Raw genomic sequence first — 27675 nt, forward strand, 5'->3', positions numbered from 1 at the left:
AGGGAGAGGGAGGGAGGGGGAGGGGGAGAGAGGGGAGATATTTGTTTAAATGCAGCTCAGTGTGACACCAGGTGCTCTTTGCAGGCTGCACCTTACCTCTTTGGCTCTCTGTCCTTTCTACTTGGCCCATGGATTCCAGGAACACAGATGTTAAGAGGCCCAGTCTCCAGGATGCACAGAGGCCACTGGGTAAGCTCTTTCTCCTGGCGTTGGCTATACTCAGGTGTCTGTAACTAGGCTGTCTTTGTCACTCCTCACGTTACACAATGAGCCTTCTGTTCTGGCCAGTACCCTTGTCATTTTTCTTTATCTTATTTTTGTTGCTCTCCCAGCCGGGGTGGCTCATCTATTCTCTTCCCTTTCTTCAAGATCCAACTCAAATGCCCCTCTCCAGTTGTTTTCACATGGAAACTGGTGCCTTTCAAACTTATACATCAGAAGATTCCTTAAAACAGATCTGGTGGGGCCAACCCTGAGCTTCGGATTCAGTACTCTCAGGGTAGGGTCTGAAAATGTGTGTTTCTACCGAGTTCCCAAGTGACACCAGCTCTGCTGCTTCAGGGACCACCCTCGGAGAGCGCTGCTTTTATTCTGGTGCTGGGGATCGAATCCAGGGCCTCATGCATGCTAGGCAAGAGCTCTACCACTGAGCCACATCCCCCTTTCCAAACCACTGGTTTTAAACTATGGTTTGCAAAGTGGGTTTGTTGGAGGACAATTAGGGACCCTGAAGACAGCATGTGTAAAGGAGCGCACTTTCCCCCCTGTAATCTTGCAGGGTTGTCTGCTGTTATGTAGGTAACATTCTCGAGTTCAACATAAAGTTTCAGTTGAAGAAAGACTCAATTATAAAGGTAAGAAAAGTCCAAAGTTGCTGCTCTTCACTAATCCCAGTGAAATATGCTCTTGCTTCCCAAGGGAGAATATGGCCTCTCTTTGGTACTTTGGCTTTTCTGAGCTTGGATTTCCTTCTGGGGGTTTTATATGATTTTAGGGGTAACAGACACTTAAAAAATTCTAGTAGTTATCTTAAAAAATTATGAATATATTTATAAATAAAATAAATTTTTAGTTTTAATAGTTGTTTAGTACAGGGTATTACTTACCTGACAGATTTAGGACAACAGGTATGTCAGATTTTGTAGTTTTACATTTTGGAATATTTGCATAGACTTTACCAGTTGAGTATCCCTATTCTAAATGCTCTAAAATCTGAAAAATTTTGAGTGTCATGTTGGTCCTCAGAAAGTTTCCGATGAGGGGTGCTCAGTGTATATATAGCTTACTGAGAAGTAGGAAAATATTTAACATATGGAACTTCCTAACTGTAATTTCTTAGCTATGAATAGGAAGCTGAATTTTAAAAGGGAGCAGTATGAAAGTTGAAGTAGGGTAGCTTATGAAGTAACTGCGTAACTATCACACAGATCCGTAAAGACCCACCTACTGAAGACTTGATATCCAACCTATTTCATGCCTGGGAGGTGGGGGAAGCTTTAGGGTGTGGGGCCTGTGGGAGGTCTTCCGGTCACTGGGCGTGGCACTGAAGGGGACATTGGACATGTGGTTCCTTCTGCTTCCTCTCTTCGCTTCCACGAGGTGGCCAGCTCAAACTGTGAGCCGGAACGAACCTTTTGTCTTTATAAGGAGTTTTCTTAACAGTCCCAAGGAGCTAGTGCACAAGGTGACTGCTGAAAAGACTGAACTTGAAGAAAAACTGTCCTTCAGAATTGTTTGAAAGTCACTTAAGCAGTAGTCTATTCCCTGAATGCTCTTGAATTTCTTCCCCTTGAGTTCCAGGCTAATTGTCCTGTTTTCTTTCTTAAACTAATAAAAGATGAGGGTGACATTTGGAAAAGGGCATCTCATTAAGCAGCCTCATCCCCATTGGAGCATCCGGCTCCATGCACAGTAGCCAGTTGGTCATTTATCTTATGGTAATGAGGTGTCATCCCCCTGCATGGGCCTGCCTTCCTCTCCTGCCTTTCTCCCTCCTACCTCTTCCCTCTTCCCTCCTACCTGCTGTTCTGTGACTGAGCGTGTGCGTGCGTGCGTGTGCGTGTGTGTGTGTGTGTGTGTGTGTGTGTGTGTGTGTGTGGAGCAGGAGGGAGGCCGCATTCGAGTCACCCAGTGTCTTCCCGAGGCGAGCGCAGTGGCTGGTGGGTGTGGCCTACCTGTACACTGTGGTTGGAGGGGAGCTCAAACTGTCGTAGACAAGCCTCACGTGGCCCTGGTACAGCTCCAGGGCCAGGGGATCGTTGTCTCCCTTGTAAAGAAGGATGCCGTTGTCCTTGTCAGTGGCCACCTGGAGAGAGCAGCCAGGGCATGGGTTAGAGCTTAGCTGAGGCCCAGGCCCTCAGGACCCATCTTTCAGCACGTCCATCTAGGTGGCTATTTCTGTCCCCGGCCCAGGTTTGAATTCATCTTTTCTCCTCCACGTAGTCTGCAAAGTCCCACAAGGTGAGAGCTATCCTTACACTTCAGCAAATGCTGCTTCGGCCAATGACTTACTTCAGGGTACTCACTGACTGCCCACCATGCCGCACTGTGTTCACACACAGCTCTCCTTTGCTATCTGCATGGGATCGGTTCCAGGATCCACCTCCCAAAACTCGGATGGTTCTGAAATCCCTTACATAACATAGCATCGTATTGTACATAATGTGCATATCCTCTCTTGTACTTCAAGTAATCTCTAAATTACTGACGATACCTAACTGGATGTAAATACCATGTAAATAGTTGTCAAACTGTATCATTTAGGGGACAGTGGCAAGGAAAAGGTCTATCTCCGTGCCGTAAAGCTGCCAGTTTTTTTCTTTTCCCACATATATGCAACGTGAGGAGGGTTGGATCTGTGGATGTCACACACATGGACATGGAGGATATTTATGTTTGTCAAGAGCTCCATGCTCTAATCTGTCCTCTCCCTCTGCCTTATGAAATGGCCCCTCCACACTACCTGCTCTTTTGGAGGCCTCAGTCTCTTCGCATAAAGCATAATAATAATAATAGTTAGAAACAAATAGCCAACAACTACCAGTGCATACTATGAATCATGCCCAGTGCTGAGAGTCACTCAGGGACTTTTAAAAACACAGGTGTCTGGGCTTCAGCAAGCACATCAATCTCTCAGGGCCAAGGCTCAGCCAAAGATATTTTAAGAGCTCTCCAGGGTGTTCTAAGGTCTGGCAAGGCTGAGAGCTACCAGCTTCCGAAGCTGCTCCCGGAGGGCAGGAGGGACAAGTCTATGGGTTTCCACTGCCTGGCCCCTGTCGAGCCTAAGGAATGGGACATGCACCAGGTACATGTGACAGGACACCGGGAGTCCGGGACACTGGGGGCCGCCCTGGCCAGTGGGGACCTAATGTCACGCTCCCGAGGGTGGGGGTGAGGAAGGAGGGCTACAGGGGTGAGGGCAACTGGAAATCCCTCCCTTTCTGCTCGTGCCCAGCATCGTCCCTCATCTCAGGGGCCTGCCCACTGGCTGCACGCTCTGAGGCGAGAGGCAGTGTGAAGTTGTCCTGCATCTCTGCAATTCCAGGGCCCAGAATAGTGCCTGTCAGGTCGGTCTTTATTGAATGAGCATTTCCCCCCCATATACTCCAGGTTCAACCAGGGCTAATGTGGCCGCCAGCAACAGGAGGGAAGAGGCTAAGTTCGTGTCCAGCCACACGCAACCCCAAGTGGCAGAGGCCATGAATGGGTTGGCACCCTGCAGTGGGGTCTCTGGGGCTCCTCCTCAGAATAATCCTGTAGTCAGGGGTCTGTTCTTTATCCATCATAAACCTCTGTGCTCACCCCCACCCCCAGAACAACACTTAGGTTGATCAGAAATACAGGTTGGAATGAATGAGCTCTGGTCTAAAGGCAAGGGACCTGAAAAAGTTATTTAGAAAAAAAAACTTTGTTTTCCATTCCCCTAAAATGTTCTACTTGCTTGTGCCTCTGGGCCTTTGCACATGCTGATTTCTCAGGTAGATTCTCTCAGCCTCTTCTTCACCCTATCCTCTCAGTCCCTACTCTTTTATGCTCCCTCAGATAAACGACTCCTCCTTCAGCTCTAAGCTTGCTTATTTCTGCCTCCGAGAAGCCCTTTCTAATTCTTCCATAAGTGAGGATTACTGCCCCTCCTATGTTCTCCCACAGCACCTCGGTTGTCACTGTCTCCTTCCTTGCCATGTTGGATCGACAAGATGCTTTGTCTGTCTTGTTTACCACTGAATTCTCAATTCTCAGCATAGTGTCTGGAATGTTTTCTAGAGGAATCAGTGAAAGAGACCAGAAGTGGGGCTGCTGCGTGAGCGAAGCTGGCCCAGAGGGATCTCCAGGTGTGCCTAGGCTGACCAGGTGCAGCCTCCCCAAAGCTGAGTGTGGTCCTTGATGACGTTCTGGGGAGGGGGCAGGACTGCTACCACCTGGGACACCCCAGCTGTTTCCTGAACAGTCAGAACTTGGCATGTGAGGGCCCTTGTGAGGGCAGGGCGAGACCGGACATACCTGCAGGGAGATGTTGGCCTGGGGCCGCACCTTGGCAGAGGCCAGTTCCACGTAGGAGTCCTTGCCCACGAAGTTGACGGTGATGAGCTTCTCACACCTGGGGCCAGCGAAGCCGGGTGGGCAGCGGCAGGTGGGTTCCTGCTGTACCACGATGCACTGCGCCCCGTTCTGGCACTCGTACTGGTCACAAGGGCTGGTCTGTAGCAGGACCATGGGTGGCGGGTGCTCGCAGAAGGCCCCACTGGAAGGAGGTGGAGGAGCATGGGTGGGGATGGGAAGGGGGAAGAGGTGACGGCCACTCATTTCCAAAGAACCTCCAACACAAAGGCAGTGAGGGACGGGACACGAGACTCGTGCTGGGGTCTTGTTCCCGCCCTGCCATGAACTGGGGCACGTCTTTCCTTCCTCTATGTCCCAGTTTCTCAGTTTTTAAAAATAAGTGAGTCAGGTGGAAGTTCAGGTCCCTAGCTCTGAGTGGCATCAGAATTACCTGGGGCAAATGTGTGGAAAGTACATATTCTCACCCCTGCGCGGATCAATGGATAAACAATACGTGGTGTAGCCAGCCAACACACACGGTCCCCCTGCCAGTGAAGGAGGTTCGGGCACCTGCTGCAACACGGGAGGACCATGAGAACATCGTGCCCAGTGAAATAAGCCTCGAAGGACAACACTGGGATTCTGCTTAAATGAGGCTCCTGGACAGTCAAATTCATATAAACAGAAAGGAAAATAGAGGTTACCAGGGGCTTCAGGGAGAGGGTATAGTTTCTGTTTCACAAGATGCAAAAGTTCTGGTGGTCATGGTGACATCTATTAACTCCACGGGACACCATCTTTAAAAACATTTAAGATGGTAAATTTTGTTTCGTATATTTTGTCATAATATGTTAAAAGGTCCAGATTCTCAGCCCCATTTTTGCCATCCCCAAATTTCAGTTCAGTGGCTCTAGGATAGTGCTCAGGAAGTTTGATTTTCTTCAGTCTCTGATGTACATTATGTGAGTTAAGCCTTCAGAAACACTGGTCGTGGGGCCAGGGATTCAGCTCAGTGGTTCTGCCACCTGCCTCTCAAGCACCAGGTCCAGAGTTCGAACCCCAGTACAAAACAAGAGAGAGAAATGAAAAGAAACACTGGTTTTGAGAACTCCATGGTCCTGTCCAGGCTCACAGGCTCCTAATTTGCATATTTTGCATTTATGCCGTCTGGTGATACTGATGTACATGGAACTGCACCCCAGGCTACGCTCCCTCAAGGATGGCCGCTGCCTCCTCCAGTCCTTCCCCTTCCCTCCCAGGCAGTGTGAGAGCTAGACCAGGAGCCTGGGCTTCTTTCACACACCCTGCAGAGAGAGAGTGAGGTTCCTAGGATCAGATATCGGAGGATCACGATCATCCAGTGCCTCTCATTTCCCCCTTCTTCAGGCTTCCCTGGTTCCAGAATCAGCCGGACCCTCGTCCTCACCGTATTCTCTCTCCTCTCCTCTCCTCTCTCCCTGTCCCTCTCCCTCTCCATCCTTGTTTCCCTCCTCTGTTTGTCGCCCTTTCACTCCTCCCCTCCTCTCCCCACCCCATGTCTCTCTTTCGTGTTACTGGAGATTGAACTCAGGGCCTTGTTCCTGCCAAGCTTTCGCTCTATCCCGACCTCTTTTTCTGCTACTGGGATGCCATATTTCTGTCATCCAGCGGTGACACCCTGTAAGCCGGGCTCCCAGGCGGTGCCATCTTTCATTAGGTGGAGTCGGGGTCAAGCATAAGACGTGAGTTGGAACCACAGCCCAGTTTCCACTTGGAGCTGACCTGGGTACTGTAGGGTGACCAGATCCCTGCCACGGAGGTCCGGACTGTCACCTTCCCGAAGTGCCCTCTGCCATACCTGAAGCCCTGGGGGCAGATGCACGTGTAGCCACTGACTGCGTCCACACACCGGGCCCCGTGGCGGCACTTGTGAGCCACACAGTCATCATCGTCCGTCTCGCAGAGCTTCCCGCTGTAGCCAGGGACACATTCACACCTGGAACACAGGCAGGGCAGAGCTGTTCCTCAGGGCCAGGCCAGCTTCCCGGCAGTGGCTCTCAGGCCTTCCTTCACCTGGTAGCCCCTCTCTTTTATGCTCAGTTCCTTACAGGTCCATCAGGTCGGCTGTAGGATTAGGCCTCACCAGTGATCCACAGCCTTCGTTCCCTGAGGTCAAGGTCTCTGTGCTTCATGTAGGGGGAAAGTTCTGTTTTTAGGAGCCAGACTGGGGAGCACAGGTTGGAATCACACAGCTTTTGGCTTGGACCTGCCACTTTCTACGTAGAACTGAGATTCAGTTGTGTCAGGCACCATGCTAGGCACCTTTCATGGAATGTGGCATCGAGCTCTCCCAGAGCCCTGCAAGGGAGGACCTATCCTCAGGAAGAAATGCGAGTTCAGAGGTCTGAAATCACTTCTCTGTGGACCCCACTAAGTCATAGTTTACTCTTACTATGCGCTGTTTAAGTGTATTGGCCACTTGTCTCTGAGTCTCTCATTGTCTTCATCTCTAAATGCAGCCGACAATAAAGAACTCTGCCTATTATGATTGCTTTAAAAATTAAACTGAACATTGAGTAAACAGCCGCTTGGATATGGAGATCATGGGAATGATGATGAAGGAGAAAATGATGCTGTTTTCACTTCCCTTGATTTTGTTTTGCTTGTTCATCCCCTCCCCCAGAGGTTTGAAATAAGAGAAAAAGAACAAAATCTCTTATCCCTTAGTAAAATGGCTTATACATATTTCCCTGGAGAGGGCACGGGAGCTACGGCGCCACTCCAGCCCTGCACAGGGGTCCAGCCTTCCCGAAAGAGCAGCGTGTTAGCTGCTCCACGGCCCTCTGCTGGCCCACGTTGGAAATCTAGAGGGAGAAAAAGCCACTGTGGCAGGCACTGGGGCTCCCTGAATATACACCTGAGTTTTTCTGTGTAACATAACACTAAACTGAAACTTCTGCACGGAAACAGACCTGAGGGTATCAAGGGCGGACTCACTGGTGCAGGTCACGCTGACTGTGTCTCTCATTAATATTCCTGTAGGAGGCCCTGGGATAGAAGCTGCTCAGTGATGGGAGGGGACAGAGATAAAATGTTGCACTGGTATTGGTTTAAATACATTTGAATAACATTATTGAACTGTGTAGGAGACCTTCTCGAGGCGACGTTACATAGAAATAAAGTAAGTAAGATTACAAAAACTTGACTGGCTTCTTTCTTTCCTATATTGTTCTAGAACTTTAAGAGGTCTTGCTTACAGAAGAGAGTGAGATTTCTAGGATCAAGTATTAAAGGATCACGATAATCTGGCATCTGTAATTCCCAAGCATTCCTACTCCACACCTGTGTCCAGCCCACCTCTGGCCAGTCTCCACGCCCTCTTAAGAAAGCAGCCTCTGAGCTTGCTGTCTGTCCACTTGGCCTAGAATGCCATTCATCTCCTCTTCACTGGCACTCACTGTTGACTGCTCAGAGTCCCATCTTTGCCCTTTTCTAGGCACACCCAAAGTGCTTAGCTTGGCAGTCCAGCCTGCCCTGCTTTGGGTCCAAATGTTTCTTTCCTTCTTTTTGCCCTTCATTCAGCTCTGCCCCTCCTCCCAGCACAGGACTTCAAGTGAAGCCACATTCTGGGGTGGCGAGTGGGGGTATGGGAGGCACCCCTCACCATCACACACAGGTGACTGGATGGCCTGAAGGTCCCACCTGGCAGACCTTAGAAGGCGATGGGGCAGGTAGGGTGCCTCTGAATGGGGTGGGTACATGGAAGGACTGGTGCATCTTCTGGTATCAGCAGAACCAGAGGCCCTATCAGAGCTCTGAGATTTTCACTAGTGTTGAGCTCTAGGCTTGGGATGTCAAAACAGAAAAGGACAATGCCAGGAAAGACATTCTTATGCCCCTTCCTCATCTTCCTTAGTACAGACTCTTCTATCTTCATCTCAGCCCATCCAGATTTTATCTGGCTCACGTCCCATCTCCAGTGGGGCAGGGCTTTCTTCCGTCCTAGCAGGTCTTTCTCAGAACCCCAAGAGTACCCTGTGCCAGAAGTACAGGGCCAAGATGTGTCTTTTTTTCTAAATGTTTGCTGAAACATCCCTCCCCTAGGGTTGAGACTGTTGGAGACAGTGCTCACAGGGCCAGTGCTGGGCCGTGCCTCACCTGAATCCTCTGTCCAGGGAGATGCACTTGGCTTCATGTTGACAGAGGTTCATCTCGGGCACACAGTGGTCAATCACCTCATCACACAGCTCACCTGGCAGGGGTAGGAAAAGAACTTAGGCATAAGGGGTCCCCAGGCAAGGAGGTCAGACTTATCTCACCCCTGGTTACGAGGTCTTGGATACCAGGAGTGCTGCATACTTCTCTTGGCATATCCTTCCTTCTGTACCTCTGCCTTGGTTTCCCTAGCTGTAGCAATGGGGGATCCCAGCATCTCTCCTGGGCAGTGTCATGGGGTCATGATGTGGCTGTTTTATTGGATCACGCAGGGGCCGATACCACAGCCCAGACCCCGACCTTCCGCTATGCTTATTCATTTGTTATTTCCCATCTGTTTACTGAAGGCGACCCAATCTTGTCCTTGTCCATGGCTCAATGGAGGAGATCTAAAGGTAGGCAATTACAGCCCAGAGTTGTGACAGCCACCATGGGGGTGAACTGTGGAAACACGAAGGACACTCATAACCTTGCCTTGGTGGTGAGACTGGACCGCAAAGCAGACAGAGCCAAGCAGCCGAGCTCATCTGCAACAGATAAGGAAGCACTTTGGGTTTTTCACAGAAGGAAATATGAAAGGAATTTGAAGTTCTGCTTTCTGGACATGGGTTTTTCAGGGGGAGGAAATAGGAAAGGAATTTGAGGATCTGCTCTCCTTCAAAGTTTCCAGCACTGCAAAATGCCTGTGGGTCATAAACACGCAGAACAGTCCCTGCTTATAAGCTCCACAAGCTCACGCCACTGAAGATATATTTTAGAAATGCAGAGGGTGGGGTATGGAAGACAGAAGAGCATCTTCTAGGCAATGCAGCATTTTAAGGTCTGACTTTTGGGTTACCTCAAATTCCACCCAGGTGAACAAGGTAGAGGGTGATCTGAGAGAGACACTTCTAACCATGGAAGTTCTCTCCAGGGCTGGGGGAGAACAGGGCTGAGAGGAGGCTGCCTTGGATGCTGCTCCCAGGGGGCAGGGCAGAAGGACATCCCGGGAGTTGGCTGGGCAGTGGATGAATGGCAGCTGCCTGCTGTCAATTCAGTTCGGACCTGTCCTCTGGCACACACAAAGAACCCATCTTGAGCCCCTCTGTTTATAGAATAATGACTTAACCCTATCCAGTATTTCCTCTTAGGTAGACCAGAAGCACCTTGTAGGCTGAGAATGTGCTTTCAATTTCTTGTTGTCTCTAATAGCTACACATATAGTAGGCACACAGGAAGTGCTGCCTGTCACTAACGCAACTTATAGTTACAACTCTGCTCTCAGAAGATGGAAGAGTTTGGATCGAAGGGAGATCTGCCCACACATTGTCCCAGCACAAAGCCTTGTGCAGAGCAGGGAAGCTTAGGACTAATAGAGTGGGTGGGTTTCCCAGCAGGCTCTGGAACATGCCTTCAGTTCAGGGGTGTGCTTAGGAGTACCTGGCTACTGGGCTGGAGGCTGAGGCTTCGGAGGAAAGGATCTGAGGGGCAACTTGGCTTCCTTCTCAGTGGTCCTGAGGGTTGCTTCTATTCATATTCATCACCTGTATCTTCACATTTCCCATTTCTTTTTTTTGGGGGGGTACCGGGGATCAAACTCGGGTCCTTGTTCTTGCAAGGCAGGTGGCAGAACCACTGAGCTAAATCCCCAGCCCCCCATTTCCCATTTCATTCTTGACATAAAGCCAGGTTCCAGTGGGCAAGGATTTGGAAGTCCCTGAGTTGTACCATCCTCATTTCCTCTTTACCTTAGGCCAATATTTCCAAAATATGGTTTTTATAAGACAGTACCTCTAGGTTGCTAACGGTGTTGAATCGTGGGGTTAGCGGGAAGTTCTGAGATCACCTAAGTTTGGGAGCTTCTGGGTGAAAGAAACTTAAACAGTTTAGAAACAACCAGTTTCTTTAAAGCAGGAATTTTCAGAACCTCTAACATACTAATTTATATCACAAGCTATTATTATATGCAGTAATTCCAAAGCTCTTTAAAAAAAAAAACCGTGGAGCTTCCTCCTCAAAGAATTCATAGACTTTCTGGAATTCTGGTCTGGGACATGCCACGTTAGGTCGATCTCATCACAAAGTAAGCTGCATTTGCACCAACCAGTGGAATTCTGCATCCCAGTCTAGTCATGCATTTCATTCTTTTCATTAGGGGAGGCTACAGTAGGAAATAAGGGTGCTTTGTGTTGGGGTGGGTGGGTAGAATGATATTCCTGAGAAACAATACCTTCTGTAAGGAGACTTCCCATGTTCTCTAGCTGGGGCATGTCCTGCTCTGTGGTCCCGAGACTCCGTGGGTGTGCACAATGTACGTTCTCATTCTACCACATCCATGTGTTTCTCTCAACTTGACCATGAGATTTTTATGAGAAGGAACTCTGTCTCGTTTGGTTTTATGTCTCGAGCTCCCAGAAGAATGTCTGGAAGATGTAGATTTCCAGAGGGGGTTGCCTAGGCCTCACACCATGCGTGTGCCTCCCTGCCAGCCTCAAAGACAACATTGAATGAGCAGACAGCTAGAAGGGCTCTGGAAACCTGTTTCAAAGCAGGAAGGAGCTAGGAACCTGCTGGGGATGGGAGTGGGGGTACAGGAGCTAGATGAGTCAACATGGGGGTTTAGAGGAGTCCCTTATGGCCTATCATGGTCTTGGGATCTTAGCTGTGTCCACAGAGAGAATGGGGGTGGGGTTCCTCTTCCTTGAACAATACTATGAAAAAAATGGGATTCTTCTAGTGACTTTTTCCACCCCATCCCACAAACACAGGCCCATGCATCCCTAGACCCTTACCTGTGTAGTTAGGTGGGCACACGCACACATAGTTGTTGATGCCGTCCACACAGGTGGCATTGTTTTCACAGTCATTGTCCTCGCAGTCATCTGGGTTGATTTCGCACCGCTGCCCCTCAAAGCCCAGGGGGCAGGAGCAGCTTTAGATGTGAGAGAAGAGGCCAGGGAAGGGGTGGGTAGAGAGAAAGGTAGAGGGTAGCAAATAATGATTAGTTGGGTCTCTCCTTTGCGTGGAGGCTCAAGATAACATTTTGGACACACAAGGCCTGAATCAGAAGACTCAGAGAACTTCCAGGTCATTTCAGCTAGTCCCCTGTCTCCAGGCAATGTCCTGTCTCCCCTGGCCCTTGCTGGCTTGCCCCTGGAGGCAATTCTGAGCAGCAATATCTCTCCACCATTCCCCAGGTGGAAGTGCTTTCCTGGATATGGCTTATATTCCCATAATTGTCTTCTAAACCTTCCTCCTTGTGGTTCCTCTGTGTCAGAGTAGTCTCCTTTGTAGACAAAGACAGAAGAATGAACACCCCTCCCTTGAGTGATGATGTCGCTCTAAGGCCATCTTTCTATGTGGAGAGGGCAGCAGGGCATCATGCGCAAGGTCACGGCTCTGCTATCAGGTTGCCTGCAAATAAATTCTGGCTTGCTGCTTCCTAGTTGTCTGACCTTGTATGTTTGGAGTGAGTAAATTAAATTATACAAGCAAAGCACTCAGAAGGATGGATAGCACACAGAAAATGCTAAGAACATGGTTAGCCAACTTTAGTTCTAAAATAGAAATTCCAAAACACCCCACCTCCTTAACCTTTTGTATGGATGCTATCTCTTCTTATTACATATAGAGAATCTTCTGAGGTCTCTATATCTCTTGGAGATGAAAAGATGGAGTGGGAGGATCCCTCTGGAATTCTGGATCCCTCTGCCAATTCTAAGGGCTCCTGATGATCTTGGCTTAAGCTCTGTATATAAGCAGAATGCATTTCCTTCACTTGTCTCTGGTATGCCGCCTCGCCTCCCACTGTGGTTGTGCCCCCAGGATTAGAAATGGAAAGTAAGGGGTGAGGGGCTAGGAGGTGCTTGGGGTGGGTGGGAAGCTAGTGTCCAAACACAGAAGTGAATCTTGTTCCTTGTGTGGTCCAAGTTGCTGGGTAGGATCTACGCTCATGCATAGATCCAGCTTCAGATTTGGAAGTCTAGGTGTCTGTTTCAGAGTCTGTGCTGATTTGTGATGTAACTAAATAAGTTAAGCTAGTATGAAGTGAATTTCCATGGTCTCAGAATCTTATGTCACCTCCACTTCTCACAACCCCAAAACTGTATCACATTTTCTACAAAAGGCCATTAACTTCTCAGGTCTGAGTTGTTGAGGTACCAGAACAAAATGACTCCTGTTTTCTGTTAGGGACCAGGGATGTTACTAAAAAAGGCTACTTCTTCAGGGAGAGAGTAGGAGTTCAAAGATCTTAAAGAAGAGTATTGATTGTTGGTTTTTCCAAAGGCCAGTTCCTTGGGCTGTCCTTGGAGCCTTAGCATTGCCTGGCAACAGACAATGGATATCGTGGCTGCTCAAGGGTACAGACAGGGGTTGCTATCCAGTGGACAGAGTGAGGGAAGAGGACAATCTTCCCTGTCCTCACTGGAAACTTCAGAGGGGTTGTCAAGGGGACGCCAAGAGCAGAAGTTAGCTGTAGGGACTTTGAGAGCAGATCAGATCTCCCTTCTTGATGTCCTGTGTGGTCTGTCCTCTGACTTTTGTTGATTTTTTTTGAACAGGAAATAAATGAGATTGGAGAAGAATCTATAAAGAGGGAAGGTGATGCTTCCAGAATTCTGACTCTTCAGAGGAGTCATGGGTTGAACCATGTCCTCTAAGAAGGTCAGTTGCGGTCATAACCCTAACCTGCAATGTGACTTTGTATAGATATAATGAGTTAAGTTGAGGACATCCTGGAAAAGGGTGGATCCCTTACCCAATATGGTACCCTTCTAGACAGACGTGTTTAGATTGAGACATGAAAAATGCCCTGAGACCATGAAGAAAGAGGCCGGAATACAACAGCTGCAAGCCACAGAATGCACATGACTGCCAGCAAATGCTGGAAACCAGGAAGAAGCAAGAACGACCCTCTCCCACTGGCTGTAGAAAAAGTCTGGCCCTCCAGACACCTGAGTTTGGATGGATTTCTCCAGAATCATGAGACAATACATTGCTGTTGTTGTAATGCAGCTGGCCTGTTGTCCTTTCTTATGACAGGCATAGGGAATGACTCTGGGAGGGAAGAGGACACAAAGCTGTTTCTGACAAGCACCCCTGCCATTGCCAGCCTGCCTGGAGCTGAATCCCTGCAGAAGACCCTTCCTTCTCCTAGGGAAGCACACACAAGGTCTAATGTCTCCAGCCTTTGCCTTGTTGACCTAACTTTCTAACCCATTTCCGGAATCCTGCAGATCTGGGCCTTTTGCCCTCTAAATTAAAAGTCTGGACATATTTCCTGTTCACTTGAAACCCCTCAAAGTCCTAGGATGGAGACCACATACTGGGTAACACACAATAGTCTGCAGAGGAAGCTCCTTCCCGTGGTGGGGCACAGCCAGGCTTTCAGCCCTGGAGGTGAGATGCCAGTGTCGTTTCTCCTCACTCTTGCTTTCAGCGAGCGAGTGGGGAGGAAGTGGGTGGTTTGGCTGACTCCAGGCAGGAACAGGAAGTCTGCCTTGAGTTTCACTTTTCAAGAGTCTGGGTTTGATGGGGCTGGCTTGGCAGGAGGATATGTGGGCGGATTGGGTTCCCCCAGGAGGGAGAACTGGGAGCCCAGAACTTAATTTCTTCCACAGACCACACAGCAGCCTCTGGCCACGGTGCTTCTGATAATTGTTTGCAACCTGAGCTCTAGGACATCCGCCCAGAGCTTGGCACAGGGGCTTCCCCTTCACTGCAGAGGGGCTGCTGCCCAACCTGCTATGGCAAAGGAGCCACTTCCCGATGATCTGCATCTGCCAGGCTAAAAGGCTGGGGAACCTGGGCATCTGAAAGCTGCTGGGGAAGGGAGAAAGCAGGAAGGGGGCCTGAGGTTTGGCAAGAGGCCTAATGCCATCCTAGGACAGTATAACTTCAATGGTTTCTATCCCTTTTTCTTTCTGAAACCCTAACACTAGTTAGGAGAGGGCTGGAGGTAAAGATGGAAGACCCACAAACCAGTTTTAGGATATGGAACCTAGAGCAAATCAGTCTCCGTGACTCAGTTTCCCATACATTCAATGGGGACGGTACCTACCTCGCAGATAGGCTCATGAGAAGACTAAGATGATGCATGACTAGTCAGTGCCTGGTAATGGGGTGCACTGTCACTGATATCACATTATTATTATTATTATTATTATTATTATTGTTAATAGCCCAGAAAAGAGTGGTAGGGCTGCCAGGCCGGCAGGTTTTTCAGCCAGCATCCCATACTTTTCGGACTTCAGCTAGCAGTTGTAGCCTCCCTTAGAGACTTCCCGGATCAGAGAGGAGACTTCTGGTATTGGGTTTGAATCCCTGTGCCAATATTTACTATGTAACTCCAGGCAAAGGGTTGATCCCATGATGCCTTGCTTATCTGTATGGTAGGAATAACAGCACTTTTCTCTACAGGGTACCAAAAGCCTTGACATCGTCCATACGAGGAGTCTGCCCATGAGACAAGCCAGGGGGAGCTGTTACCTGAACCCATCCTTGTGGCTCTCGCTCAGGTGGCAGGTGCCTCCATGCTGACAGGGGTTCTGGATGCAGGTGTTGATGGGCACAGTGCAGTCCTTGCCCTGAGGAGCAGAAAGGAGAGATACACCTGGTGAGAAGGACTTTGATGGCTGCCATGACCCAGCACCTTCTGGGATGAAGCTGAGATGGAGGCAAGAAGCTTCTGGGACAAGGGTGTGTGACGAGGAGCCAGCCAGGGGGAGCCCTCATCTCAGTGAGAAGCGGGAGAACGCGGAGAGCTCCAGAGTTCAGGCTGCAGCTTCCCCACTTCCCCGAGTTCATGCCCTCTTCTATGCTACATTGCAGGGAAAGAGTACCAGGTGTGGATGTGGGTGAACCTGGATTCACATTCCAGCATCATCTCTTCCTGGCTGGCTGACCCTGACCTTGCAAAAACCTCTGAGTTAGAGGGCTGTTATGCGAATGGAGCTAGAGCTTTCACGTCAGGAAGTATTGCAGTTGTGTAACCCACTGAGCATACAGTAGGCATCCTGTAAACGTTAGTAGATGGTATTACTGTTTGTCTCGTTGAGGTTTAACCATAATCTACACCTTGAGTAGGGTGTACTGATACCGAAGGTGGACTGAGCCACTAGATCTTGGCTCCTAGAAGGTGATAACTCCCCAGAGATTCGTCCTTCATTGGTCCGGAGTGGGGTTCAGGTATTTATGCCAAAATTCTGCGAGTGAATCCAAGGTGAGGCCAAGCTGAGATAGTTTGGAGTGAGGTAGATTTCTTTGGACGAGGCTCCTCTGAAGGGAATGTTGGAGCTGGCAAGAAGCCAGCCGTGTGGCAGGTGGGGAGGATCATGTCAGGCAGAAAGAATAGCAAGGACAAAGGCACCAAGGAGGGTGGACATCAGACTCAGTGTCCCAGGGAGCAGCCCAACTCTTCTTGACCCTTTGACACCTACTTTTGCTTTGGGACTGAAGAACCTGGGCTGCACCCAAGTACTGGCAAGTAGTCCTTCTCAGGACGTGGTAGCTGGCACCGGGGCGGTTTCTACTGTGTGTGTTTCTGGGCCATGCCAGGCAGGGGTGGTCATGGGAGCCCTCCCACTGCCACCACCACCTGCTCGCCATCTGCCTGAGAAAGTCTGCTTCCCTCTTCTGCTGCTGGCAGCACCTGTGACGGCGTGGGACTGGAGCTTCCTGGCTGCGTAGTGGCTACCAACTAAGCCTGCAGTCTTGGCCCAGGACAGCCTCTGCTGTGGACACTCTCAAAGGCTTCCTCTTATCTTTTCAAACGGCGGAGGCTCGAGCCCCTTCTCCAGCAGGCAGAAGCCACGGGCCATGTCTGTCTGCTTCTTAATACCAGTTCATGTCCCATTACAGTTAAAGGGCCAGTCAGAGGTTTCTCAGTGGGGAGAGGGAGACTGCAGTTTGAGGTGGTGTCTGGGTGTATCCCAAACCGAGCAACACAGCCTGCTTCCAAAGCTCAGTGCGTGAAACTGTAATGCTAATTCGCATTCATGTTATTGAGCACATTTTCCAACACTGGCCTCATGCTAAGCGTCTTACATTCATGATTGCATATAATGTTCACAAGAACCCTATGAGACTGCTACAATTGTTATTACACTCATTTTTACAGAGAGGGAAGGCAGACTTGAAAAGTGAGGTCACTGGTCTAAGACTGCACAATGGTACGTGCAACAGGCCCGCAGCAGCTGAACCCAGACATCTGGGTCCAAAGTCATTGCTGGGTCACTTACTCTGACCTTAAAGCCTTGGTTATGCAGTTTGGCCATTCAGAGTGCCAAGTCTAGGTTGGCTGCTGTGTGCCTTGAAGAAAAGACTATTTCCTCTGAGCCTTGTTTGAATCCCCTATGAAATGGGGCTCATAACATAGGTTGAGTGTCTCTAATCTAAAAGTCTAAAATCTGAAATCTTTTAGGTACTGACTTCACACCTGCCTTCACATGATGGCTTGCAATCAAAATGCAGGTATGGCAAAAATGTTGTACACAATTACAAGGTATGCGTAAAAGCTCTATATGAAACATAAATGAATTTTTTGTTTAGGATTGAGTCCCGTACACAAGATATCTCATTACATTTATGCAAATATTCCAGATCTGAAAAATCTGAAATCTGAAATGCTTCTGGTCCCATGCATTTCAGATAAGGAGTATTCAACTCCTACCTTCCCCATGGGAGTTAACTAATGATGAAACAAAATCGCATACCTCTAAGATACCCAGTATGTGATGGCAACTCTGTAAATGACAGTGGTGATGACAATGACGAGGGTCTGGAGCAGGGTAGAATGTGGGTGATTAAAATATTTTTTTTAAAGTTTTAGTGTTTGTTTTTTTAACAGTGTCTCATTCTGTAGCCCAGGCTAGCCTTGAGCTCACGGTGATCCTCCTGCCTCCTGAGTGCTAGGGTTACAGCAATGCACCACCATGCTTAGCTTTTTTTCTAGGTCTCTGGTTGGTGCTATAAATTGCAGTTCCAGGGTCTCCCTAGTTCCGGTCTGGGCCAGCCTTTCTACTCTGGGTAACTTGCAAATATGCAGTGACTCTGGGTTGAATCCTCCCAGGGTAGAAGTGGAGGCAGTTGTGTCTCAGTTAAATTTTATGCAGGAGCATAGATATCCAGGAGGCAGATCCTAGTGCATGATGACTTTGTAACTGGGGCTGGACGAGGGAATTTCTGTCACAAGTTCTTGAGAAATAATCACCATTGCCAGTGCCTGGCTAATGAGCCCAGTTCAATTCTCTTCAGCTACATTTTGCTCAAAACCACAAGATTTGTGATGCTCGTTGGTCCCCCTTCTCTTTGTATTCCCCACCCTGCTGTGTGTGTATGTACTGGGGGGCATGGAGATGGCAGGTGACTAGGGCAACTGGCTTCCTTTGAAAGGGATTGGCAACAGCTATACCTACGGGAATGTCTTTCTGAGATGGGGCTGGGAAGGCTGATCTAAGACCCTGCTACTCAAAATGTAGTCCTTGAACTAGCAGCACTGATATCCTGTGGGAGCCTGTTAAAAATGGAAATCTCAGGTCTGACCTCAGGTCTCACGAATCAGAGCTTGCATTTTAATGAGATTTCCAGGTGATTCTTTGGCACATTACAGTTGGAGAAGCACTGCTCTGAGACAGTGAACATACGTGAATGATGATAAATAGCTGAAAAAGAACCAGCCAACCGAATTTATTTCCCCAAATCTTAGAATAGCAGGAGGATAGTTATCCTTTGTAAAATGTCTACCAAATCCTGGCATCACGGGAAGGAGGCAAAGTCCATGCACGACCCCTTTCATCCTTATTACAGCTCTGCAGATGAGTATGACTATTCACATTTGCAGGTAGGAAAAAGGCCAAGACGGGATCAGTGACTAATGGAATGATCAAGGGTACAGATTTCTTGTAAGAGATAACTGGTTCTGGTTTTTGCTCATCTGCATTCCTAGATGTGGGATTTTGCATAAGTTCTTTGAACTTTATGAACTTTATTTCTTCACCTATCGAAAGAGGGTAATAAAACTTATTTCATAGAATGAGTATGAATAGTACTGTGTGAGACAATGCACTTAAATTGCTGTGCTGTTTTATAACATCGTGGCTTCCCAAAGTCTTGGAGCTAATCAGATGAATGAGGTATCTGGACATACAGAGGTAAGTGCCTCAGTTTTGTGCTCGAATCTGTGGGTGAAGAGGGATTATTGTCAGCTTAGCACTTTATCCAGATCTACTATCTCAGTGGTTGCCCTTGGGCGGGCTGTGACCCCAGTGATAAGGGAAGCAGAGGAACGAACTCAGCACAGGGTGTAATGCGCATTTGGACAATCCCTTTGGTTCAACTTGTTCCATTTTACAATTGAGAAAACAGGGGAGAAGAGCAGGAGCCGTCCAAGGTCACATGGCCAGGCAGAAACAGGCTCTGGTGGGTCCTGTGTGGTCTTTCCACCACTCTGATCCTCTACCCTGGAGATTCAGAAAGGCTCTAAGTGGCCAGTGGCTTCCCTTTAGTCCCTGCAAATAGTGTACCTGTCAGTGGGCAGTGAAGGAAGTGGCCAAGAAGCTGCATTCTGGAATCATTTGGCTCCTTGCTTTGAATCCGAACCCCTTTATCATCTATGCTCACCTTTTTTGACTGTAAAGGCAGGGTTATTTCAGGAACTGTATCCTAGGGCGGTGATGGTGAATCTATGGCACGCAGGCCACAGTAGGCTGTTTGTATCATTGAAAGCTCTAAAAGGTTCGACATCACAGTCCTAGGGCTGTGATGCCGAGCATACGAGACAGCACATCTACCTCGTTCCATACACTGTCAGGCACAGCGGGCACTCTGGGAATGGCAGTATCATCAGAATCATGTACCCAAGACCCCTTGAGCGCAGAGGTTTTTGAAGGTCACAATCTCTGTTCATATTCTTCTAAAATCTGCAAGATGTTCAGAATCTTTTGTTGTTGTTGTTATGGGAATTGAACTCAGGACCTTGTGAGGCATGTGAGGCAGGTGCGGTGCCACTGAGCTAAATCCCTGGCAAGATGTTCAGAATCTTATGAACAAAGTTAAGACAAGTGGCATTGCCTTGGAGTAGCCCCACAGAGACACTTTTTGCTCTGAAACTAATGGTCAGGCTGTGTTTCACGGTGTGGTCAAGTGTAGCTGGAGGAAGCCCAGACTTTCAGACTCAGACTCAGTTTTACAGAGAAGGAGGCAAGCTGAGAATGCAAACAGTTTAACTTTTCTGTTAAACAGGAGTGATACGATCCATCCCTTTTCTCAGAAGGGAATAATACATGTGTATGGTCTGGTTGGTGATTAAAAAGAGAACTATCTTGGGCTAAGAGGCATAGCTCAGTGGTAGAGTACCTGCTTGAACATGCATGGGTGCCTGGGTCCAATGCCTGGTATCACAAAGAAAGAAAGAAAGAAAGAAAAGAGTAGCAAAGAAAGGAGGAGTGAGGGAGGGAGAACAACAATAACAAAAAACTAGAGATGTGCTTCAGAATTGGGAATATTATATATGCGTGTGTCACAGCTCTAAGAGGATGACTGAAGGTCACCGACAGTCCACAGTGTCACAGACTGATAATCCCCGATGAAAGCACTAGCATGCCACCTGTTACCGATGGCTCACCTTAAACCCTGGCATGAGGGGCCGGCAGGCAAGGGTGAAGGTAAAGGTAGCAGTATTCCAGCTGGCCAAGTGCTTACCGACTGCCAGGTCCTGTCCTAAATGTGCTACATTCATTATTGTACACGTGATTCTCACAGCAAACCTTGTGTGCAGATGGGAAGGCTGAGGTGGAGCTGCTGGGCACAGCCACACAGCTAGTAAATGACAAAGCTAGAATCCATGTGTGCCTCTCTGCAATTCCATACCCTGAGTTTTCTCCACTGAAGCCATACGAGGCAGTTTCAGAGGACCATGCCTCCTGAGCAGGTCTGCTCTTAGTTTCTCTTCTCCCCCACCAATAACTGTCTGTGTGAGAATGCAGGATACAGAGATCTGGGACTCTAGTGAGTTTGAGGTGTTGGGGATGGCTGGCTTCAGACAACCCCAGGGATCTCTCATCCCAGGCCAATAGGTGGCAGTCTCACACCATCCACTGGCTGCGTGGCCACAGTTGAGAAAGCCACTAGGTACTCCTGTTCCCAAGGTGAAATGTGCCTCTCAAGCGTGTCACTATACATGCACACTCCCTCTGGGTATGGAGATGTGGCAACGCCAGCCCCTGTCATTCAGCCTGTGCCTGGTGCGTGCACTGGAAGTGCTGCCAGGCTATCTCAAAACTCTTGGCTTGCTCAGTCCATTGGGAAGGTGCCGCGGATAGCTAGAACCTTGGAGGGTCCTGCAGAAGAGGACCAAGCCACAGCCCTGCTGAACCCAGTGAGGTACAGCGAGGGACTCAGCTATCTAGGGAACTCTGCAGGGGAGAAGATTTAGCTAGTGATTTGGCCCTGGGTCCTAATCCCAGACCTATTGTTTACACGGAGCCAAACCCTGTCGATTGTCTGAAGCCCAGTGTCCTCACAGGTAGAATAGGAATTCATGAAACTAACTTCCTAGGTTCACTGGGAGTGTTTAAAAAGGTGAGTAGAATGCTAAGTACATATCCATACTCTACAGATGTTGGCAGGGAGGCAGGATAATATGTTCTGGATGGCATTAGGAGGGAAGGAGTGTCTTGGAGTTAGCCTGGACTTCTGGGGAGGACAGTTAGGGTCATAATTGTTTTGCTGACTGAGTCAGTCAACATGTGGGTGAGCCAGGCAACCCCCAGGCTTCTGAATCCCCCATCCCTTTATCCTCAGCACTTTCAGGGAGGGAGGTAAGTAGAGTTACTCAGACTGCCCTGGATAGAGTCAGCCGGGTGGGCACCAGGACAGGAGAGACCCAAGAGGAGGCACTTTACCTTGTAGCTATAGGGGCAGGTGCAGCGGTATTGCTCCACGGGGTCTGGAGTGCACGTCCCGTTGTTCTTGCATGGACTGGAGAGGCAAGCATTACACTTGGCCACAATGCTGATGTCCACAGGACCTGGCAGCAAAACCAGAGTGCTGATGGCAGATTTCTGAGCTTCCGAGCAGACTGTCACTGCCCCCCTACCCCATCCCCTCCTCATAGTCAAGCCCGGAGGGCAGCTGGCTCTCTTCTGCTGGCACATCCAATCTGGCTAGAGTCCCATTAATTCAACCATTGTCCAGTGAGTAAAAAATCACAGTGGGGCATCATACAGAAGCACTTCTGCAGTCAAATCAATGACTATAATTAGCCTGATCTGATTTGGGTGCTAATCTGCAAACACTGTGCCATAATTAAAAACCCCTTGTGTATCTTTTCATATTCCAGGAAGCTCCCCACCCACGCTCTATTTGAACCTCTTACTATTTAGCCCCCTCAAACCCTTTCCCATGGAACAGTCTATGCCAGGCTGAGGAGGGATGCCTAGAAGTCCTGTACACACAGAGGCAGGAAATGGATGGCCCCAGAGGACACAGCAGCTGTGCTGACAGTGTGCTCAAGGACACTTTGTATCCATGATAGTCTCAACCATCTCTTGCTTTTTTCATCTGTAAGGGCTGAAAAGCATTCATCATCTCCATATAGAGCTTTGCAAAGAGACTGTGTCCTGCTGCTATAGCCACCTTTGATCCTAAGCCCTGTATTTATAGGCCCCACTCATTGTTAGAACTTTAACATGTTCCCACTGGCTTGAACCTGATGTGACTGTTGCACGTCACCCAATGGAACAGTCATGCATATATCTTGGGTGGTTCAGAGCCACCTGGCAGGAAGACGTCTGAATTATAGCACCATAAAGAACATGTTAAATGATTTTGGAGCTAACAGTCTTCAACCTGGAGATATTTGGGATTAGCTCTGGTGAACGGTCACTGTGGAGGCTGAGGAGAAGGTCCTGACTGAAAGCTGGCCCCATCAGGTTAAACCTGTCTGCACATGAGAACAGGAGGGAGACCTTCTGTTCTCGTGTACCTGGGACAGATTCCTAGGATACAGAGATTTCAGTGCTAAAACTGGGGATGTTCCTGACAGGCTGGGCCAAATTGGTCACCTCACACCAGAACCAGCCATGGTTCTGGTCATATACAAGCTGTACCCCAGACCCTTAGTCAACACCTAGAGAACAGGACCCAGGCACCAGTAATTTTTAAAGCTCCTCAGATGATTCCAACAAGTGCAGCCAAGATTGAGAACCATTACTGTAGGGCTATTTGGGTCTCTGTAGTATCAGATCAGGTGTTTCAGAAACAGGAGGTGGAAAATTAAAATTAGCTTCACCTCAGTGGAATGTTTTGTGCTTTAGGCAGAAGTGCGGGGTACAGTGAAGTTTTAGAGGGCAAGTACCGTAATATCTTAAATAAAAATATGATTTTAATAGAGGAATAAAAGGTATTAATAGATAAATGGGTAATGCAAATGGAAGTGATTTTTTACATAAAATTCAGGATCACCAATAATCAAATCAAAAGGAGATACAATTTTATAATCTACTGTTTTAGTTATGACTACAAAATAAGGTAAAATAATGAGAGCATCTCAAGGTACTCCAAGGGGGCTTTGGGGGGCATAAATTGGTTATAGCTCTTTTTGGAAATCAATTTGCAATACATGTAAAGATCATACATTTTGACCCAGTGATTTTTTTCTTGAAGTCTTCCCTGTGGGCATCATGTCAAATAGAGAAAGACGCTTTAAGAATCTATGGTAAGAAAAAAATGGAAATAATCTAAAGATATAAAAGCAGGAACCAGTGAAGTGGGTTGTAAAGGATGTTACAGCTTGGCAGCCAAGGTCGAGCACGCTGGAATCAGAAAGCCCCGGGATCCTTCCACTAGGCGATCTCAAGAAGTCATTTCACATCCCTAAGCTGTAATTTTCTCATTTTAAAAAATAAGGGTAATATTAGTATCTGAACCTTGGAAGTATTAAAGAATCAAATAACACATGAAAAATTAGAGTTAAATAATACATTAAAAACTGCTTAACAGTTCCATGATGAAAGTTACAGAACACTGAAAAAAATGAAAGAAGAGATTTGAAAACTGGAAAGGTCTCCCTTGTTTATGGATTGGCAGAATTAAAACTGTTAAAATGGCCAGTTTACAAAAGTCAAATGCAATTTCTATTAAAATACCAACAAAATTCCTCACTGAACTAGAAAAAAATAATCCTAAAGTGCATATGGAATCAGAAAAGACCTAGAATGTAAATGGATGTTCCTAGAGGCCATACCCTTAATGAAATCAAACACACATGTGTAAATATCACATTGTCTCTCTGGTGTGAGAAACTGAAAGTAAAAATAAAGATCAAAATATGTAACAGACAGTGAAATAGGAAGAAACTGTTTAAAATTATACTGAGTGTGAGATACTTTGTTAATAATTAAAAGGTTTTATGCAAAAAGCATAGTAGGAAAGCAGTTGAGAGATGGAGTAGCAACTGAAAATATATTCTTTTAAAATCATGATAGTGTATTTACTATCATTACTCTATTTTGTTATGAAAAATTATTTTCCATAGAACTGTTTTTATATTTTATTAATATCTACTCAGATTACATTAAAAATTAAAAAAAGAAAAGATCTAGAATAACCAATCCTGAGCGAAAAGAGCAATGCTGAGGGCATCACCACGGCAGATTTCAAGCTATGCAGCAAAGCCATGGTAACAAAAACAACATGGTACTGGCAGAAAAGCAGATATGTAGACCAGTGGAATATGATGGAAGATACGGAAATAAACCCATGCACCTGCAGCTATCTGATTTTTAAGAAAACATTCTGGAGAAAAGACAGCATCTTCAACAAATGGTGCCAGGAAAACTGGATATCCTTATGGAGAAGACCGAAACTAGATCCTTATCACTAACCCTGTACTAAAATCAAATCACAATGGATGAAAGACTTAGATATGAAACCAGAAATTTTGGAGCTGATGGAAGATAACATAGGGGAAACACTTAAAGCTATGGGCACAGGTAAAGGCTTCATGAACAGAAAAGAACTCCAATAGTATAGGAAATATTATTAAGAATCAACAAATGGATCACATCAAATTAAAAAGCTTCTGCACAGCAAGGGAAACAACAGAGCAAAGAGACAACACACAAAATAGGAAAAATTCTTTGCTAGTTACCCTCTGATAAAGGACTGACATCTAGGCTATTAAAAAAATCCTCAGAAAACAAATAACTGAATCAAAAAATTGGCAAATTAACTGAGTGGCCCTTTTTTTTTTCCAAAGAAGAAGTATAAATGGCCAGTAAGTACTGTATATGAAGAAACGTTCAATATCGTTAGCCACTAGGGAATGCAAATTAAAGACTACATTGAGATCTCACTTCAGCCAGATCGGCCCGTCTCTCATCAAGAATACAAAAAGCAATGGACGTTGGCGAGGATGTGAGGGGTAGAAGGATGGGAGGAGGGGAGGGGGTGGAACTCCTACAATGCTGGTGGGAATGCACGCTAGTACAGCTACCATGGAAATCAGTGTGGAGATTCCTCAAAAACCCAAAATTAGAAATAGCATTTGATCCAGCATTGCCACTGCTGGAAACATTCCAGAGAGAAGTAGAGGTGGCATATTACAGTGATACATTCAGAACAACGTTTATAGGAGCACAATTCACAAAATCAAGACCGTGGAAAGAGACTCGATGCCCATCGACAGACGAATGGGTAAGGAAAATGTGGCAAATAAATACAACAGAAAATTATTCGGCCATAAACAATAAAGTTATGCCATTTGCTACAAAGTAGATGGAACTCAAAACCATCATGTTATCAAAACAGGCCAGACTCAGAGTTAAATATTACATATTTTCTCTTATATGAGAAATCTAAAATATAAATAAATAGGGATGATACGAAACCAGAAGGTGGACTCTTGGAAATCAAGGGGAGAAGATATCAGAGAGGGAGGGAGAGTGGGGGGGATTGAAAATGATCAAGATTTGTTATTCACAGGTACTAATTCTCTAAAACAAATATGACTATCCTGTATTACCAACATGTATTAATACAGTGCCTACATGTTATGACTTTTGTCTAGGTGCCCCCGCAAGCCTCATGTGGTCATATGTGGGGCTTTTTGGAGGTGGCTGAGTCTAAGATGTGTGATGCAGGGATTAAGGGTGCCCCACCCTGGGTGTGGGTGGTACTGCCCAAGAGGCTGGTAGCCTGGACAGGATAAAAGGGAAGGGGCAGGCTTGCTGCTGCTCCTGTGATATTTTGTTTGCTGCCTTCTGCCTGCCCTACCACACCATAAACTTTCTTCTCTGCAATGACCATCTGCCATGTCACCCTGCCTTGCAGCCAGCTAACTATGGGCTGAAACCTCTGCAAACTGGGAGCCAAAATAAACTTTTCCTTTTAACTTCTGGTGTTGTCTCAGCAATGAGGAAAATAAATAAGACACTACCACATAATAAGAACCTCAGTAGTTTGTTATCATAATAATGTTGCAGCCAATACAGATCTCATGTACAAAAAGTTTGCTGCAGTAAAATGGGAAAGCCTAATAATGATGGGTAAAAATGCATATTAAAGACATTCCCAATTATGGAAAAATATGTACAGAAAGTGAGGAAGTATAGACAAACCTCGGCATCCTGCATGCATAGATTCAACCAATCACAGGTGGGAAATACTTAGAAAAACAATTTCACCTACATTAAACATGTACAGACTGATTTAGGGTGTGATCAGTATTCCTAAACAATACAACTTTTTATATAGCATTTACATTAGGTATTATAAACAGCCTACAGATGATTTAACATACATAGCCAGATCTGCATGAGTTATATGCAAATACAACACCACTGTATATAAACGATTTGACTGAGTATCCTCACAGTTTGATAGTGTGCGGGATCCTAGAGGCAATTCCCCATGGATACTGAGGGGTGACTGGGTAAAACTGGCAGCCCAATCTGGGTGTGCTGCTCAGTGGTGTACATGCTGACCATGCTGCAGGTCCTAGGTTCAGGCTCCAGCACAAAAACCAACCAACAAATCAAACAAACAAACAAACAAGGCAGCAGGGAGCAATGGGGACAGAACGATAAGAGTTCTTATATGTTTCCATACTGATTTCAGCTAGTCTCCCTGAGATGCCCAGTTCGGACAGGCTGTTGGAGCCAGAGCAGACACAAGGGCAGGGTAAGGGGTGGGCAGGTAGCACCTACCTTTGCACTGGAACCGGTGGGTAGGGGTGGTGAGCAGGAGTCTGTCTGCCATGGACTCAGGGCTACTGCAGCGGGCAATGCCCGGCTCCTTGTATCCTGCCTTCACCCACTCCGACAGCCAACGCAGACTGCAGTCACAATGGAGAGGGTTGGTTCCCAGTGCCCTATGAGGCAGAACAAGAAGTTAGGATCCACTTCCCAACCTGGCCCATGGGCTCCATCTTCCTGGCTCCCTGGGAAAGCAGAAATTTTCAGCTTTGGCTAGGTTGCGTGTCTGACACGGAGATTGGCAGAGAAGTAGTCTCCAGCGGAGCCAAGTCAACATCTCCAGAGTGTATTTCCAATCTGGTAGATGTTCTATCACCCATCCAAGTCTCTTTCACTTCTGAGGTTTTGCTCTTACTACCCTCATAAAATTGTATCCTCTCTTAATCCAATCCTGGTTTCTTCAATAAACTTTCTGGACCTACGGGCACCTCATTATCTGGCTGCTGTGTCTAACTGAAGGGTCCAATGGAGGATGTATTCTGCAAAGACGTTTCTGAGACTAGGAATTTATAAAGCAACTTCAGACCACTCAGCAGGGAGATGCAGGAGAGGAGTGCACAGTTCATTGCTGATATCTCCAAAGTGATATCCAGGACGAAATACTAAAACTTAAACCCTATTAGCATTGCTACTTTTGAATGTTTTATAATATATGCGTACATGTCAATATTCTAACATAAATATCGAAAATAATTAAATATAGAAGGAA

General features: G+C 47.1%; 1 protein-coding gene and 1 long non-coding RNA gene across 6 annotated transcripts in view; one reads left to right on the plus strand and one right to left on the minus strand.

Annotated features, from left to right (window-relative positions):
• Window positions 1-14105, plus strand: part of LOC104860888 — a 106085-nt gene extending 91980 nt beyond the window's left edge. For 2 of the 3 annotated variants that reach the window (XR_004516406.1, XR_004516407.1), the window contains exons 4-5: window positions 85-189; window positions 13275-14105. This is a non-coding gene — a long non-coding RNA (uncharacterized LOC104860888). The remainder of the gene's footprint in view (window positions 1-84; window positions 190-13274) is intronic. The other variant, XR_779840.3, reaches the window with a different exon arrangement.
• The window catches only part of Slit3 (slit guidance ligand 3), a 552271-nt gene that overhangs the window by 25394 nt on the left and 499202 nt on the right, over window positions 1-27675 (minus strand). For all 3 annotated transcript variants that reach the window (XM_010622214.2, XM_010622217.3, XM_010622215.1), the window contains 8 exons: window positions 26919-27082; window positions 21615-21739; window positions 15202-15299; window positions 11505-11644; window positions 8677-8770; window positions 6377-6514; window positions 4501-4741; window positions 2175-2305 (listed from right to left, as the gene is read on the minus strand). In XM_010622214.2, coding sequence (XP_010620516.1) covers window positions 2175-2305; window positions 4501-4741; window positions 6377-6514; window positions 8677-8770; window positions 11505-11644; window positions 15202-15299; window positions 21615-21739; window positions 26919-27082 — 1131 coding nt within the window. The remainder of the gene's footprint in view (window positions 1-2174; window positions 2306-4500; window positions 4742-6376; window positions 6515-8676; window positions 8771-11504; window positions 11645-15201; window positions 15300-21614; window positions 21740-26918; window positions 27083-27675) is intronic.

The sequence above is a fragment of the Fukomys damarensis genome, unplaced genomic scaffold (assembly GCF_012274545.1).
Source record: "Fukomys damarensis isolate Sample0158 unplaced genomic scaffold, DMR_v1.0_HiC HiC_scaffold_9, whole genome shotgun sequence".
Lineage (NCBI taxonomy): Eukaryota > Metazoa > Chordata > Mammalia > Rodentia > Bathyergidae > Fukomys > Fukomys damarensis.